Here is an 18,267-nt window from a genome sequence, read left to right as displayed (position 1 = left end):
ACCTAACCTAACCTAACCTAACCTAACCTTTTTTTTTTTTTTTTTTATACAAGGAGGAATGCTTAATGCATACTCCGTGCCTCGGGGAAGACACGCGAGTTATGTGAGATTCTCTCCCCGAATGGGAGCATACCCACTAAACCTCCTTGTTCCCTCATGGCCATACTGTGGGGCGCCACGGGATCGCGTGAGCTTGCCACCGCGACGCCCCACTGACCGCCCCGGGAGGGGCCCTCTCTGCGCCCTTAGGCGCTCCTCAAGACGACACCGTGCAATGCAGGTTCGGAATCCCCGCCTCCCCCGCTGGTGTCGCCAGGGTTTATAGAGACCCACCTCTTGGCCCCCGTCTTGATCAAGACAGGGGCCCGCGGTCCCAGTGAAGCCACCGGGATTACGCGCTGGGACGCAGGATCACACGCCATCGCATAACAGCTCTGCAAGCAGAGTGCTACCGAGGTCGTGCTCCCACGTCCCGACCGACGGCCGCGACCCTAGTGGGCCGCGCCACCCACCACACTCAAGGCTCACCCTCACCTTTCGCTGCCCTGAAAAGGGCAGTTACTCAGCTCGGGTTCGCCGCCCTCTCATGTACGGACCCACAAGTGGGCCCGCACCCTAACCTACCTTAACTAACTTAACCTAGCCTACTCTAATCTAAAACCTAAAAGGCGCTCGCCTTGCGGCGAGACGCCGCCCTCTCTTGTACGGACCCACAAGTGGGCCCGCACCCTAACCTAACTTACATAACTAATTAATCTAATAGACGCTCGCCTTACGGCGAGCGCCGCCCTCTTTTCTGCGGGCTCACAAGGGGCCCGCAGCCTAACCTAATGTGCGGGCTCGCATGGGGCCCGCCTAACCTAACTTAACCTAATAGACGCTCGCCTTGGGGCGAGCGCCGCCCTCTCTTCTGCGGGCCCACAAGGGACCCGCAGCCTAACCTACTTAACCTACTTAACCTAGCTTACCCTAGCTAACCTACCAGTGTTTGGTTCGCGGGGCCGAAGCCCTACCCCGGCAGAAGGCCGGGGCGTTCCCCTATCCACCACCCGGGGACGCGCCACGTCGGAGTTCACCTCTCCGCCCACTCGGACAACCGAGCAGGTCCGTGGAACCTAACCTAACCTAACCTAACCTAACCTAACCTGCCGCAGCGACGTGTGACCGCGAGTGGCTATCCCTTCGAGACCGTTGGCATCGACTACGCCGGACCTATCATGTCAGCCAGTCGACAAGGACGCGGCTGTAAACTTGTCAAAGTTTATATTATTGTTTTCGTGTGTTTCACTACTAAGGCCATGCACATTGAGTTAGTAGGTGATTTGACAAGTAATAATTTTATGTCGGCTCTTCGTCGATTTATGTCACGTCGCGGCAAACCTAAACACATTTATTCCGATAACGGGACCTCATTCGTAGGTGCGTATAATGAAATCGGTCGTTTTATTAAAAGTTGTAACAATTCGCTGCCTGGTGACCTAGCTCCTGAAGGTATTGATTTCCATTTCCTACCTCCTCACGCCCCTCATTTCGGTGGTCTATGGGAGGCAGGCGTTAAATCTGTTAAGTTCCATCTTAAACGAATTCTTGGTAATTGTAACCTCACATACGAGGAATTAAACACTGTGCTGGTCCAAATTGAGGCAGTTCTCAACTCACGTCCGCTAACGCCGCTCTCAGCAGATCCTAGCGACCTGCTTCCATTGACGCCGGGACACTTCCTCATCGGTCGCCCTCTCACCGCGCTGCCGACTGACTGCTACGAGCAACACGTCACAGGAACACTGAGCCGATACCAACATTTGGAGCAGCTCCGCCAACACTTTTGGCGCAGATGGAGCAAAGAGTATATATCGGAACTTCAGTTGAGGACGAAATGGCGCTCTGATCTCAACCCTTTACAGGAAGGTGTCCTTGTCATCCTGAAGGAGGACAATCTACCGCCGCTGAAATGGCGGCTGGGTCGAGTCGTGGCAGTCCATCCCGGAGCGGACGGAGTATCCCGTGTGGCTGACGTGCGGACTGCGACAGGAGTCGTACGCCGCGCCTTTAGCAAGATCTGCCCGTTGCCTCAAGACGACATCTAGTTTTGTTGAAGGACGAGCCTTCAACGCCCGGGGGCATGTTCGCGCCAATTCGCCGTTGGGATATGCGCCTGCCACTTTTCGACGAGCAACGGCGTAATTTTAGGATTACCGTCTAGAATTAAGATTTGTTAATCCAAATTAATTTTTTAACTATGTCATTCTGTACGCTGTTATCGATCAACTCGCATTATACGTCTCTTCCCTCTCTGGCAAAAATTTGTTTTATTCCGTAGTTTAAACTCACTAACTTTTACAACGTCTATATTTTAAATAAATCATTTTAATTTCGAATTGTCAGAAATTTAAATGCTTCTACTTATATTGTCGTTGTACACATTGCCCATATATATATATATAATTATTATATATATATATATAATATTAATTTAAAAAATAAAAAATAAAATTTCTCTTTTAAAAAGATATAAAGTATTTACCTTGGAAATTTATAAAAATTCGGAGCGACCTTTAGAAAATAAAATTTTAACGTCAAATTTTCAGAATCCTTATATTATTTTACACTTAAAAAGATGACATGACGAGAAAAAAAAATTAAAACAAAAAAAAATCTGATTTTCGGCAATTTTGAAATTTTTCAAAAACTTATAAAAAATTTCAAGCTTCTACCTGTAAAAATGACGATAACTACATACAAACTTTCACCCCCACTTTCAACCCCTTACAACCCTTTTTTCGCGTTAAAATGTAGCCTATGTCCTTCCTCGGGCTGTAAACTATCTGTATACCAAATTTCATTTAAATCGGTTCAGTAGTTTTGGCGTGAAAGCGAGATAGACAGACAGACAGACAGAGTTACTTTCGCATTTATAATATTAAGTAAGGATTGTACTCTTTGGACTACTCTATAGCCGTATTTGATTTAATCTCTTTGCTCTGGGCTCTGGTAGTCTATTGACATTTGACCAATTGTGACGTAAAGTGTCACGGTAATTTATTTTAAGTAAAGATAAAAGAAAAAATGAAAAAGTCGTTAGCACTGCTGGTGGTGCTTAACGCGGCGTATGCTGAGAGCGCGGCGGGCAACAGGACTACTTACGGGTTTTTCCGGGAGGTGGTACGCGGCGCGGGCAGGGGGTCGGGCGGCGGTGCGGCAGGCGCTCGGCGCGTGTTCGGCGGCGCCGCGGCGCAGCTGAGCGAGTTCCCGACGGCTTGCGCACTGCTGGACCGCTACTTCGCGACGAGGTGCTCAGCGGCCGCGCTGGCGTCGCACTGGGCGCTCACCGCCGCTCACTGCATATCTCCGCTAGTCGCCTACGTCAAGTACAATACTCGCCGCCCGGCGACGGAGGAGGGCGACGTCTCGGCCGTCCAATACCTCTATCGTCACCCCGAGTCAGTTTCGCTCTTCTACATTATCTCGCTAAATTGATGTATTGTTTTTAACAGTGGTAGAGTCCGAAACAACATATTCTGGACAGGCACTGAAATGTCCCGATCGACATGGTGCAATACTAGGACCACACAGAAGACAGACGTAAAGTGGAAGTAATTCCTTCTGTTGACTGATGAGTGTGCCTGCCGGAGGCCAAATTTTAATCCTCTTTATCTTCCTGCCCATCTCTATTTTGGAAAGTAAGGGAAGTGGAAGTGGACTTGGCGCAGGAGGAGACCAATACGAAGGGGAAATATCCTCTTACTAAGAATTTCCTCCTCTGGCAGGCAACGAATCTGCAAATGCAAAGTGTGGTCACTTCGCTTTTATTGGCGAGTACTGATGGTCGCTGGCTCATTTGCCACCTTTTATAAAAAAAAATCCACCTATACAGCGTTAAAGTGCTCAGTTAGACGTGATGTATCCTTGTATATGTGACTTGTAGTTTGACAATTTTATTTGTGAATATGAAAGTAAAGCGAGATCTGTCGGTGGGCGTGCAGGTACCGCGTAGTTCAGGAGGACGAGGGCTACGGCATGGACGTGACGGTGCTGCACAACGACGTGGGGCTGGTGCGATCGCGGGACGAGCTGCGTCTGCGCGCGCCTCTCCCTCGCGACGCCCTCGCAGCGCTTCGTAGATACGACCCCGGCAACCTCATGGATGCTGAAGTTCATGTAATTTAAAATATCGTTTGTATTTCAAAGTAATTTTTTGAAGTATTCCTTCAGATTGTTATGCCGCCAATCGATAACCGCTGCCGCCGCATGAATCGGAAAAAAAAGCGAGAATTCTAAATTCTAATTGAACCTAGTATCAATAGTTAACCCAAAAGACATATATGTCAACGAATTCAATTCGTTTTTTTATTATGCAAGCGAATTCGAACTGACGAAATCGCAATCATAATTGCATTGGTCTCCTGGATGATACATAAATTGGGCGGATAATATAAATCTGCCTGTCTGGATATAAATCTGTTCTAATATGTTACTAAGATTAACGAATTTAGCTAATAATTTACTTACCATTATTTTTAACAAGTAATAAGTCTTGAAGTTTTAGTCCATCCAAGTGAGGCGACTTTTAACTACTGAGACCAGAAATTATCATTTTAAATTGGTGTGCGGTAACATCTGTATAGTAAAAAGTCGTATCACTTGTTTTTTTTATAATTTTTAAATAAGATTCTTCAGGTCTATCTTTTAGCTACTTTTTTTTTATTTCCTCGGCACTGAAACTACCGAAATGTTAAGACATTTGGGTGTAATAGCGAGGTGATAAAGGCTTATATATATATTTACGTTAAGAAGAATACGTATACTAAATGTATATATTTTAGGAAACGACGTTCTATACTAAATTAATTTTTTACATATGAGAATCAAATAACACTCATTAAATGCTGTAGTTTAAATACATTTTGTAAAATTAGCGCGTCAGCAAGCCTTGACCTTCAGCCGGCTAAATGATTGGAACGGCGCATATATAGAAAAGAGAATGATAAATGAAGCGTTGTTTGTGGTGGAGTTGCAGGTGCTGGGCTTCGGGCGGTCGGAGAGCAGCGCGCTGGGCGAGGAGATGTGGGGTGCGCGGCTGCGACTGGCGCGCTGTGGCCGCGCCACCTGGTACCACGTGGTGTGCGGCGCGGGAGCAGTCGAGCCTGCGAGTGCGCGGGCTGCGGGCGCAGGTGCGGTAGGCGGCGTGTGCGCGGGCGACTCGGGCGGGCCGCTGCTGTTCGGTCGCACGCAAGTGGCGGTAACGTCGCTCGGCCCGCGCGAGTGCGGACCGACTGGTGGCGAAGGCGAACCGCCGTTGAGCGCTCTCAGCGTGTTCACGACGCTGCGGCCGTACGTGGACGTGCTGAACGCCACTATGACGGACACGGATGCGGAGCTGCGTATGCGCATGATCTCTGCCGCCCCGCGCCCCTCCCGCACTCTTATGTTTGTCGCCTATATAATATATGATTCTCTATTGTGCGCTTCGGTGACGTAATAGTGACTTATTATTTCTAATTACATATTAAAATTATGTTTGTAATTGTTATTAAATCTCTTACCCAAGATTAGTGGTTTTAGGTTTTATTAAAGGTGAAAGAGCCCGCAGTTTTGACATAAACCGCTACCTCACAGAAGAGAGGGATGACGGAATTATGCGTTTCGTGTCATGAGTGAAGGTTATATTGCACTCGTAAACTCCTCATTATCTTTACACCGCATCGCGATCGCCGCCTGCATGACGTCTCATGTATGTATGTTTATCTCGCTCAATGGGTCACGGGGAGGCGGCGAGTATATGCCGCGGCGATTTCGCGGCGGCCGCTGTCGGGTCGGCAAGGAGTTTACAAGTGTGCAATGATCTTTAAACTTCTCGTTCGCGCATCCTTTTCTAACTTTAACCCATAGATAAACTAACGGGGCAACGAGCCGCCGCGCCGATGTTCTAAATAAATTCAAACTTTCGCGAGGGTAAGGTAAAGATGCCAATCATGCTGACACTAAAAATACATACGAACACAAAAGAACACATAAACAGGTATTTGTGGAACCTATTGTTTGTTATTATTTGACAATGGATAATGCGACGCTTGACTATTCCTTTCCCCAATTTTTCAAGCAACTATTTTTCCTTTAAATTCTATGTAACTTAGAGAGCTCTTGAACTAACCAACTATCAAGTAATTTCACAGCTGAGCAACATCCAACAACTGTTTGCTGATGTTTGTGTCAGTTTCGCGTTCCGTGGCCACCAACTTCTCCTTCTCCTGTCTTTTCTAACAAACTTGATACAAACATCTTTGTGTGAATATAAATATAGATGACATCATCGTATCTCAGCCGCTAATGAGTTTAACTATTAATACTTAACTATTATACATGATATATGGTATCAAGAGGCCTTATTTTAGTCCTTTTTCCATTCCTACCCTTTACTTATAACTATGAGATGGGAAAAGGAAGTGGATTTAACGGAGGAAGGAACGCATAGAAAAGGGAAAGATTTTGTTTCTGTGCTTCCCCTTCTCCGTTGATTAAAGGTAAGCAATGCATCTGCAATTGCGGATGTCTATGAGCAGCGTTCGCTTGCGCGGTTGCCTTCTATTAATATAAAAAAAGAAACAGTCGATTAACATTACGTTTGATGAAGATCATTATCCTACATACGAGTATATAGATCCTACATATATAGAGGTACATAAATCCGCTATAATTTGTTGTATCGTAATAAAATGTTTCGTTCCATTTTTAGAAAATATATTGAATTTAAGAAAAAAAATGTCTATTTCCAAACTTCATTTTAATAATTTAAAACAAAGTCCCCTAAGTCGTAATGTTTTGGAAATACCACTGAGGACAAAGTACTAAGTTGTATAAAAAAATCTGTTCAAAAAATCACATTTAACTTTACTACTAATTTATAAATTAATTAATTTTAATTAGATTTGCGGTCGATTTTTTACATTACCTAGTTTTATTTTTAGTTTGGTATAAGTATATAGTTTATTTAGTAGTTTTGACATATTATTCATAGTTTTTACATAATAAATTCTCCCTATAAATTTTTAAATGAACATTTTATTTTTAATGCTAGATCCGGATTTATAATGCTAGGTTAGGTCAAAATCGGATCACTAGAATCTCACGTGGTGAGCTACTGTTTGCCTGCCTAGATAGATCAATAATGTAAAAAATACAGTAAAGAAAACAACGTGTGAGTTTAAAGAGATTTTTTTAATATTCATGTGAAACATGCACTGAATTAACTTTACCTATACATAAAATATAATATTTAGTTTAATTTATGTCCCTTTATGACAATTGTATACTATTTCATAAAATTCAATAACCGTTTTTATACTCTAGTATTTACACAAACAGTTTAAGTAATATTTATTCAAACAACATGTCACATTCTTGTCCAGTTCCAGTGCACCGACTGCTACACTTAACTACTTCATACAATCGATCATTGACTATGTTCAATAAATTATTCTAAAAGTTATATGCACTAGACCTGTCCACCACACACTCGACTGCAGCAATCGGCCACTGACACGATCGTGTCATATCGCGGCCCTTCGCCACTGTGTCGGCTCTGCGTAAGCGCGTCGACGAGCGTGCAGAGCTTAACTGCGTCGCCGTCAGGGCGGACGCGTGTGTCCGTTCCAGGGCCCGGGCGAAGGCGGCGAGGGTGGCGAGGATGGCGAGGCAGGCGCGTCCGTTAGCTCGGTGAGCAGCTCGGAGCGCAGCGGTGCCGGGTAGTAGACGGCGGGTGCGGGAGAGGTGCGCCTCGGTCGCGGTCTTCCCGCGCGCTCTGAGCGCCGCAGCGTTCCGTTGCGCGCCGACATGCGCAGAGACATCCGCTCGCCGCACGACGCTATGGAGTCGTCGCGCGTGTTCTCCGGAGAATCGCGTGCGCCGCGCATGCGGATGCGGCTGGCGCAGAACAACTTTAGGAAAACGCGTTTGAATTTCTCCCCAAAAATTACGTATATGACGAAATTTACACTGCTGTTTATTGTTACGAGAAGATTGCTAGTTTTCACCAAAGGGTCGAGGTTATCGAACACATCGCCGAGAAACACTTCGGAGGCGTTGGTGACCAGGGGAAGGATGTTACAGAGAAAGAAAACGAGCACGACCACCAGCAGCATAGTAGCAAGGCCGAGCTCGCGGCGTTGCACGCGTGACAACCGCGCGCGCTCGGCTTGCGCGCGCCGCACCTGCCGCACAATGCAGGCGTTGAGCGCCGCCAGCGCGGAGAAAGGGACTATGTACATGACGACCAAATACATCCAGTGTATGTAAACTATGACATATCTATCGGTTCGGAAGTCGAGGTCGGCCTGCACGCAGTAGATAATCTCCCCAGTTGCGGGCTCGCCGACTGTTATTACCTCCGCTTCGAAAAACTTGGGCGCATTGTAGGCGAAGGCGAAGGCCGCCGTGCCGAAGACGTACCAGCGGGCGCGCGACGACGTGCACAGCGCCTTCGCACGGAACGGATGGCACACCGCCACCCAGCGCTCCACGGTCACGATTAGCGTCAAGTACACTGACATCGTCTGCGCCACGTTGGCCAGCGGGTAGACGTAGGGCGTGATCAGTGGACACACGTTGTAGTAATAGTATCGCAGGGCACCCGTGTACGGATAGATGGCAGTGAGGCCGAACAGCAGCACCGAGGTGAGGATGAGCGCGGTGTCGCAGGCGGCGAGCCCCACCAGCAGGCAGTTGACGGAAGAACGCATCTGCGGGCGGGACAGCACAAGCACGGCGAGCGCGTTGCCCAGCAGTCCCGCGGCGCCGATCGCGTTCAGCAGGACGCCGTGCACCACGAAGCGGAACACCTTGTCGGCGGCGGGCACGCCCGCGTCCGTCCCGCACTCCAGAGCCGTGCTGTTCATATCGGCCGCGCGCGCCGAGCGGCATCGCGCGCGCGCGCCCCGCACGCCTCGCCCACCCTCACCACACGCGCGCCATCTGCACACAACACACAAAAATAATTCGTTACTACTTGCATTATCTTACTAATATTATAAATGCGAATGTTGAGGTATCCCCAGAATGGCTGCACGGATCGCGAGGAAATTTGTTATAGATGTAGAACATAGCTTGGAAGAACACAGGGGTTAATTAAGGTTTTTTAATTCCGCGCGGGCAGAATCGTGAGCAACAGTAATAACAAATATAATGTGATAATCTAAATTTCTAGTTTAAACTAGTTTTTGTAATTTACTAACCAAATATGGATCTCTGTTGTCCGAAATAAAGAATTTTGAATTTGAATTTGAATTAAATCTATGGAAGAACAGTATCCTTAGCCGGACAGCTCGTCAAATGAAATCAAAAAGTAATAAATGGTATATTTTTTTGGTAATTCTTTTAACCTTGACTCCGGAACGGCTCAACGGATCTTGTTGAAATATGGCACAGATGTAGAACAAAGTCTCGAAGAACAATAAGGCTATTTTTTTTTTTCAGCCAGTCGCGGCCAGACTCGATTATTTTACAATTTGTACCCGGCTGCGAATGCAACTGGTGGGCGACTCTAGCCTAGCACAAATATTTTGCGACACGTACCTTCGTAACGATATCGACAAGCAGCGTCTCAACCTCCTACAGAGGTACCTATAAAATAAATGACCAATAAATCTCATACAAATTTTGACATATTTTCTCGGTTATGTTACGAAGGCGTGTGTCGCAAATATTCGTGCTAGGCCCTCTGATTGCAAGTGTGTGCGTAAAATAAGTGATTTCATCCTGTAAATACGGAGCGAGTAATCCTTCAATCAGGTTTTATATCGCATTCTAGATTGCGAAGATTATTACTGTATGATTTACAAACGAGATATAATTGAAATGCAATATAGCGTAATGTAATCGAGATTTAACCAAATATTGTTGTATAACAGAGGTAGAGTGCACAATAACATATTTTGCAAGACTGGTGTAATTACACGATGACTATGTCATCAGACAGGCATGGAGCGAGTCACTCAGCAAGAAGCCATCTTATTGAAACGAGCAGCGGAAACACCGAGGCGATAATGGTCACAAATGGAAGGTGATACGCTCGCATCTTGTAGGACCCTAAGTCGTAGCGTTTCGGAAATACCGTCGACAACAAATCGTTCAACAACGCGACAGAAAGCTTCGCGAAAATCGCACGGTTTAGGATTGTCAGCCTTCGAGTTGGTTTGTACATGGCGGTCTAACGTGGTATGACTAAACTCGGCGACATTCTACGCGACCCTTCGTCTCCTTTGTCGGTTGAATGTAGGTATCGCAATTTTCAATGCAGATGTCTATGGGCAACTGTCACTTCGCGAATTTGGGGAATTAAAGAGACCGCTTGCTCGGTCACATTTTACTAAAAAATTTATTGACTCGTTGCTGCACCGAAAGCGTCACGAGTGCTCTCTCACCTCAACGTTACTATACTTATAGAGTTGATGAACCGCGAGGAACAAGACGACGCACGCGGTCGAGGCGAAGTGCGCGGCATTATGAATAATAAATAGGTACCATTTCATCGCGTTTTGTGCCACGCTGATGGGATTCCCGCTCCCTCGTCTTAACTTAGCCTAATACATTTTTCGAACTGAAGAGACATTGTAATATTTAACTCGTCGCACCGTCGTTCAGTTGCGGGAAACAGCTCGTCGACGATAAAATCATTACGAAGTGAAGGCTGACATGGAGCGATCGAATGACTGATGAAGCAATTCCGTACTCTCCATTCGGCCCACTGATTTAGCGACCCCGGCGCGGAGACGGATGGGCCGACGGCGGCGACCGGGCCGCGTATTGCTGCGTTGCGTCATCGGGTGCCGCGATCAAAGAAATCAAATTGCCCATATTATTCACTGTTCCATTAGTTACAACGTGATATCTATCCACTCGGCCGCTCGTCGCCGACCACTCCGCTCCGCCACTTTAGATATCGATAGAGGCATTATCTGATACCCAAATTATCAAACTTTACAACTACGAAAGTACGTCTTAAATCATTTGTTACATTTTTGCACATTTTGTCTCTTATTATAGAATGTAAGTATGTACCAGGGAGACATGACCTTTAAAATATATTTAATGTGAAATCGACAAAACCATGTAAATAAAGCTTGAACTATTTACAACGAATACGTCAATTATGTACCTAGTTTTGGGGATGCATGTGAGCTCTTGTCGTTTCATTATCATAGACAGCGTAGCAATTGTGAAAGGGACAGATGCATGATCCATCCATGTACTCAGTACAGTTAAATAGCAACTTACAACAAAAGAAGTCAATCTGTCTAATAATGCCTCGTTTTTGTTGCTCTATTTTTCAACGGTATTTGCATGGAACGAGAATGGTTGAAGGTGATTGCAGCAGGTGGCAGGTAGTTGTGTGTAAGGCTCAGAACCTCACCTCTAACCTATCTTTCAACGCCCAGTTATTCAGCTGCGAGTCGAGGCTTCAAGAGTTTTTGTCGTGCCGCTATCCAAAGCCACATTTGTCTTTGTACAATGTAGCACAGATATGACTTTCAGTTAGACGCGGGTCTGATTTACCATACAACAAAGACTAATAGATGAAGTCGCAAATTAAATGAATAAGATTATTCCTTCATTGATGGTTTCTGCGAATAACAAAAAACGAAGTTCTAATACATTTTGCAATATACAAATATTTACTATAATATTTTTTTAAATTCCGCGCGGATGAAATCGAGCGCGAAAGCTAGTATAACATATTTGTTAATAACGTTTCTTGGCATCCAACACTCAGTGTATTTAAGTATGTTTTAAATATATTTTGAGAATATTGTTCCTCGCAAATGTAGAGAGTAGTGACAAAGGGGACAGCGCGGTGTGATGTGCTGCGGTGTGGTGCGAGGTACACGTATATGACAAATACCTAGTTCCGTCCTCCGCTAGTGCGCTGCCAACATCGCTAGAACTTACAACAGATAACATGAAAGCTTTCATCCCCCCTCCCCAAAAATAAATTGAGATATAAAATTTCATCAAAATAAAATTTTATTCTATTTTAATTATTTTTTGATGAAATTTTATCTCAGCGCGCCCGGTACCAGCACCGGCGTGGCAGCGGCGGGCGCGAAACTTCGCCTTTGTTGCTGCAATATGGAAGCCGGATATATGTACAAGTGTGTAGCATGTATGTATAATTTATATTAGTTATTACAACAATATTTATATGTATTACTTATAAGTTGACCAACTTCCGAGCAAAATAATTAAATTAAACAAACGCTTCAAATATCACCTCGCTGATTTTTATTAGAAAAGTTTCAACAACTCTTAGATAAAATTAATGATTTTATGTTTTAAGTTTCATCCGCTTGCGGCGCTGATGTGTTGGCTACTGACGCTGTATGTGAGGGACTCCGCGGGACGCCGGAGGGATGCCGATGAGGTGCGAGGTGTCATATTCATGAGGTGTACATTTTACGGCCCCCGGCGCCGTTGGTGAGTGTGACGTCATCGGTGTAATTACCGTAGCGTGAAGCCTCGAGAGAGTCCGTCGTCAGTTCTCATCTCATCACTACCGCACTGCAAACCGCATCACACCATTAACCGCACACACATCACCGCACTCCGCACTATGTTTTAAAATAAGAAATTGTTTTACATAAAATCAGTGTTTATTTTGTTAAATGTACATTTTTAATCTTTGCTTTAAAATGCACCGAGCAGATAGATGCAGCACTAGTTTTTATCCATTACGTCACATTCAGACAGGGTTTTGGATTTGTATTTGTGTAGATAATTGTTATGATATGTCAGTAGTAGTAGGTAGAGACAAGCTTACCTCCTCTGACACTGACATCAAAGATAAGACCCTTTGATATTTAACAGACCTTACCATATGTTCTACGATACAATATGAATTTGTAATGTGATTACTACTCTTGATCTCGTTACCGAACCACCAGTCATGTATGTATGTATGTATGTATGTATGTATGTAGCGATCTGTGATTGAACCAATCAAATATCTATGCTAACTACAGCTGTTTATTATTCTGTCTAGTCGGTCGCTGCAAGTCGCCAGTTGCCTTTACTCCGGCACTATGCGGCGCGAGATGCCCGCCAGAGCTATACAATTGACATACAACAATTCAACGCAGACATTACGCGTTTGCTGTGCACATAATGTTCACAATTCATAGGTTATCTTTATATATTTTGATAATAGTGTTGTCTGTTAGTCCCCCGTAGCACTATTTCGGTTTATTGACTGACGCGCGATTAAGATTTCGTGCACATGTACTAATGTGTCCTTGGTTTCTATTCAAAGCCTGAATTAAGTAAACCGTGCCATGTAAAATTCTATACATGGCGGCCATGTTCATATTTGACTATTAAAGTAGTTATTTTGAGAAAATTGTAAGATGAAATGAGGTGTTATTATTAAATGAGAGAAGCAAATTGTTTTATAAGAAAAATTGTTTTACCAGATATTTTCGGAATTTACGAGTTATTCGTGTAAATTGTAATTTGTCAACAATTTAGGGTTTGGATTGAATCCGGTAAATGCAAGTTGCTTTGTGACGACCTACAACATAAACGTAAACGACTGAACCGATTTGATAACAGAGGTGTCATTCGATTGCTATTCATCCCCAACTCTACCACTGTCATAACTTGACGTAACAATGCAATTTGACTGAAATGGAGGTAACAAAGCTGGTTGAGCACTAACTTGTTGAAATCGAATGAATTTGTTGTGTGTCTATTATTTACTAGCTGTGCCCCTCGTCTGCGTGAAATACTGTATTCGGGTAGGACTTGGACGATTATTTTACTTAAAATTATAAAATATTGCGAAACACATTAAACTTTACATAAACTTTGCATATTCTCATACAAACTTTCATCCCCTATTCCGTATTCTTATTTTGCACCCTTGAGGGTCAAACATTGAATATCAAATTTATTTATGTTTATCAAAATAACAGCCTAAAAAATAAGTTCAAGCTTCTAACTATAAACATACCGAAACTTCCATACAAATTTCCATCCTCACTTTTAACCATTTAGTTCGGGTTAAAAATAATAATAACATACTTTCTCAGGTTCTAGACTATCTGTGTACCAAATTTAATTTAAATCGGTTTTGTAGTTTCTAGGCTTTCAAGCCTTCAAGACAGACTGACAGATTTTCCTTATTTTCATTTTCTCTTAATATTGTCAGAATATTAATGTCGAATAAATATTGAAGACATCTAGATTGCTGCCCTTTGTTATCAGCCGAATGTATCAAATACGCCACAGATGTCTCTGTTATTTAGACTTTATGAATTGGTAAACCCGAGTTGGAAGTATTTGGCGATGATATTGCGCGGTGGACGCAAGGGTCCAGGCTCCGAGGTATTATCTCCAACGCTAGTACGGTACAGAAACAATTTATAGTCACTACATTTGCTAACGCCATAACGGCCCCGGGCTGGGCGGTCTTCACAATTACAAGATGCTATTTGCGTTGCGTCTACTTCTAAGATTTCGGAATTATTTTATTCTCCGGCCAATTAAATAAAATCTAAATAAAAGCCTCCGCGTTTAAGTCGATAAGCCTGTAATCATGGAAGTAACTTTAGCCACCTGTTATATTTTTACGCTAAAATCGCCGAATCAATTTGAATAAATTTAAGTTTTCGATGAAATCGAGTAATACGAGTGGGGAGAAATAAAAGTAAGGAAGACACTATTTCAGTCTGCATCAATTCAATTCAAATTCATCAGTCAATGTATTTATTTTTTATCCGACAAATCTCGTTAATATGTTTGGTGGCCGGCAACGGAGAACATTTTTAGACCCCCAATTATTGTAATGCTACGATTCGAATATTTTTTTTAAATTTCAAAATTTTACATAGAAATCATGACAAAGTGGAAATCTGCGCGAACCTTGCTAAAGCGCCGCTTTTGCTGATTACAAAAAATATGTAATCGGAATTAAAAAAAAACAATTGTGGAATGGATGCGGACTAACCGTATGATGCGACGCGACTCTGCACGAAATACTAGTACTGGTTCCAGTGCCAGTACCAGGGCCAGTGTCGGGGCCAGCATCTCAACATAGTCAAAATTTATATGCAACAAAAAATATAGACTCTACGGCTAAGATTTTTGAATTCCTCTTATAACAAAAATGTTAATAAAATATGCTGGAGTAATAAGTCGTTTCTAAGTCTGTCATAAAAAGTACCATCTAAAAAGGCCGACGTGACCTGAATGACGTGTGCGGGGTAGCGGGGTAGCGGGGTAGCGGAGACCAGCTTGAAGATGCAAAGTGCTCAAGTCTGTACGCGCCGGCTCCATTCATTCTAATCCCCTCGAAATATACTATGTCGTAGAAGGTGAGGAACAAAGAACTCGTATATGTTTTACAGAGGTTTTGTTTTACAGGTAAACCAATAACTTTAGGTGATATTCTCAACCACATCGACAATGACGACGGACACACGGCGATTACTCACTCGGGGAGTCCTTCGGATGGAGATCTGATTTCTATTTAGCACTGTTTAATGTTTTTTCAGTGGCGCAGTGATGGCCTACATAAGTTCGCATCCACATCTTTCATGATTGAGCTTTACCACCGATGGGTTTTATACCATATAGGTTATAGCCACAGGTGGGCACAGTTAATCGAAAAGTTAACTTCGTTAATCGTTAATCCGTTAATTAAAAAATTAACTTCGTTAATCGTTAAAGCGTTAAATTCTCGAAAATTTAACGCAAGTTAAAGTTAATCGTTAACAGTTAACCATACTAAAATTATACATACTAATTTCGCACTTATTGTGGCGACACTTGTTTAAAATAGTAATTTGACTGTACATTCTATAACACATTAGTATTAGAGACAAGTATGAATGCATTATAGTATATTTCATTACGAGTGCGGAAAGCCTGTCATTGCAAAGAGTTCCGACAAATGTCTACCCGAGCCGAGGCGCAGCCGAAGGTGAGGGTTGACAGTAGGAACCACTTGTAATGACAGTTCCGCACGTGTACTAAACAACTATTTTAATACGGTTGCGAAAAAATTAAGCAATTTATTAGAATAATAAAAAAAAAATACAGTCGAATTGATAACCTCCTTCTTTTTTAAGTCGGCTAAAAACACAATAAACTCAACTAACTAAAATGTTTGAATAATGGCGCCAACCGTAAAAGAATACAAACAAAGATTTTTTTTTGTTTTCTTCGCCCATTCTGGGTAGGCAAAGGGAACCATGCCCAAACAGCCAAGGTTTCAGTAGATTTTTTTTATTGATATGAAATGAAAATGAAATTTAATGAGATGAAATAAAATGAAACCCAACCTAATTCATTGAATCAAATCATTAAATCTGATATTGTAACAAATTAGGAGCTTCTTTTTAGAAATATTTGCATGAATCATAAAAACTTCAATGATTTTTTTTGTTGTAAAAACTTCGTGGTTGGTTTTTTCTTTTTAATAGATACGAGAAGGCACGAGTAAAAAGTGTTTTAATACAGTTGCTCAAAAAGTGGCGTATTGCAGGGGCGAAGAGCGTTCGGAATGTGGGCTATTACATACTCATGCTTTTATATACTCGTAATGAAATATACTATTTCGAACCTTCTTTTGTTTTGATCCTGTTGGTCACGTCTTTCCCGGATGCTCTGATGCATCACACTTGCACGCGAACTTCACATATATCAATTATCAACTCGTTGGTTCACCATTCGAGTCGCCGACAGTCGCCCAACATAGCTGAACTTACGAGCGTGGCGTGGCACGTTATTTAAACAAAATGACAGCACGTCTCCAAATTTCTAATTTAACGATTAACGGACTTTTATTAACGGAAGTTGAGTTTAACGCAAGTTAACAAAAGCGTTAACACTTTTTGAAGTTAACTTAAAAGTTAATCCGTTAAGCAAAATGTTAACTTCGTTAATTAACGATTAACGGATTAACGAGTTAATGCCCAGCTCTGGTTATAGCATCTGCGCATTAAGACAAATCAGCAGACGAATAGCAGATAAGACCTTATCGTCTTCTTGTTTATATAGTTAGTTAGCAAAGAATTTTTAATATTTTTAATATTTTCTATTGCATGATGCAAACATGATCAGAACAACCAGCTGTTATCATAATCGGGTCTGGACAATGGTTTAGTCACGCAACACGGACATAGCTACTTTGGTTTTTATTTATATAGATAAAATCATCATTTTACTGAATAACGCGGCAAAGTGCCAAGTCGTGGTTTTTTGTCTTCAACGTTTCTTCAAAATCAATAGACTCATTTGACCCACCTGGTGCCGATGGAACAGCTCTTCAGTTCAGCAAAGGTTTATCATCTTTTATGTGTTGCGAAGTAAAAAAAAACCATGTCGAGATAGAATGTTATGACAATCTAAAGGTATTTTTCTAGACTTCATTATTTTTTTAAAACGACATATTGAATAAAAGTATATACAAATCAGTTCTTCATTTTTAAGTTATTTCGTGAGGCAAGCGTTTTAGTTCAATTGTTCTCGGCATGATGTTATGTCATTTGAGCGGGAAACTGCTTTGTACAAGTGAATAAAATAGTATTAGAAACGAACCTGACTCCGAGGAGCCCGGCGTCGTCCTTTGCATTTACGATTATCTTATAAGTTCGTCACAATTGCTCACAATTTGCATAAAGCTCACGTGGCGCGAATCGAGACCGCGCGGAAAGTTCGGATGAGCGGATCCTGCGCGCGGCACCGCACTACTCCGCCGCCGCCGCCGATGCACTGCCAACTGCCAGCGCCGCCGCCCGACAGCTGCGCCCCCGCCCCCGCCCCGCGCCCCCGCCCTGCCCGCTCCCCAACCCCAAATGTTGCTCCAGCACCAGCACTCTATCAATCTTTGCAACGGAACTTGGTGCTGACGCTGTGACGTGAGTCTATAATATAATGAGTTGAAGGTCGACTTCCGGCGCAGAGCACGCGCCTAGCAGTTTCGGTGTTTGACCACAAAGATATTTTTATATTCGAAAATAATGTACTTTTTTTTAAATTAATATAATTAGCCCTTGACTATTTTTTATAACTGCAGATGCGTGAAGTTCGACAACGCCAATAAAAATATCTTTCGTCAGTTTATTTTTAACAGTCGTATTTGCACGTGTGCGCGGACGCAGCTCGCGTCTGCTAATAGAACTACATATCATGACACGCGTCAGCGCCGCGCGCCCGCCGCGGTATCGCAGTGTCGTGGTTTCGGGGTGTTTGTCAGTGACATCACTATCACAACGTACA

The 18,267-nt window shown here is 43.2% G+C and overlaps 3 protein-coding genes across 3 annotated transcripts; 2 read left to right on the top strand and 1 right to left on the bottom strand.

Annotated features, from left to right (window-relative positions):
- The first annotated feature begins 1,158 nt into the window (after positions 1-1,158).
- On the top strand, positions 1,159-2,208 carry LOC106717058. Its single transcript, XM_014510787.2, has one exon. It carries the CDS (start codon positions 1,218-1,220, stop codon positions 2,085-2,087), a length of 870 nt encoding a protein of 289 aa, XP_014366273.2. The 5' UTR covers positions 1,159-1,217; the 3' UTR covers positions 2,088-2,208.
- Positions 2,209-3,953: 1,745 nt separating this feature from the next.
- LOC106708088 lies at positions 3,954-5,479 on the top strand. The gene is made up of 2 exons (XM_014499563.2): positions 3,954-4,158; positions 5,018-5,479. The coding sequence occupies exons 1-2, from the start codon at positions 4,018-4,020 to the stop codon at positions 5,477-5,479; spliced, it is 603 nt and encodes a 200-aa protein (XP_014355049.2). The 5' UTR covers positions 3,954-4,017.
- Positions 5,480-7,293: 1,814 nt separating this feature from the next.
- LOC106708559 (FMRFamide receptor) lies at positions 7,294-17,754 on the bottom strand. Its single transcript, XM_014500099.2, has 2 exons — positions 17,587-17,754; positions 7,294-8,967 (listed from the first exon to the last, which is right to left on the bottom strand). The coding sequence occupies exon 2, from the start codon at positions 8,889-8,891 to the stop codon at positions 7,626-7,628; it is 1,266 nt and encodes a 421-aa protein (XP_014355585.2). The 5' UTR covers positions 8,892-8,967; positions 17,587-17,754; the 3' UTR covers positions 7,294-7,625.
- Between the last annotated feature and the right edge of the window lie 513 nt (positions 17,755-18,267).

Source organism: Papilio machaon, chromosome 3, assembly GCF_912999745.1.
Source record: "Papilio machaon chromosome 3, ilPapMach1.1, whole genome shotgun sequence".
Lineage (NCBI taxonomy): Eukaryota > Metazoa > Arthropoda > Insecta > Lepidoptera > Papilionidae > Papilio > Papilio machaon.
The sequence above is the reverse complement of the archived record's forward strand: the minus strand, read 5'-3'. Positions and strand labels throughout refer to the sequence as shown.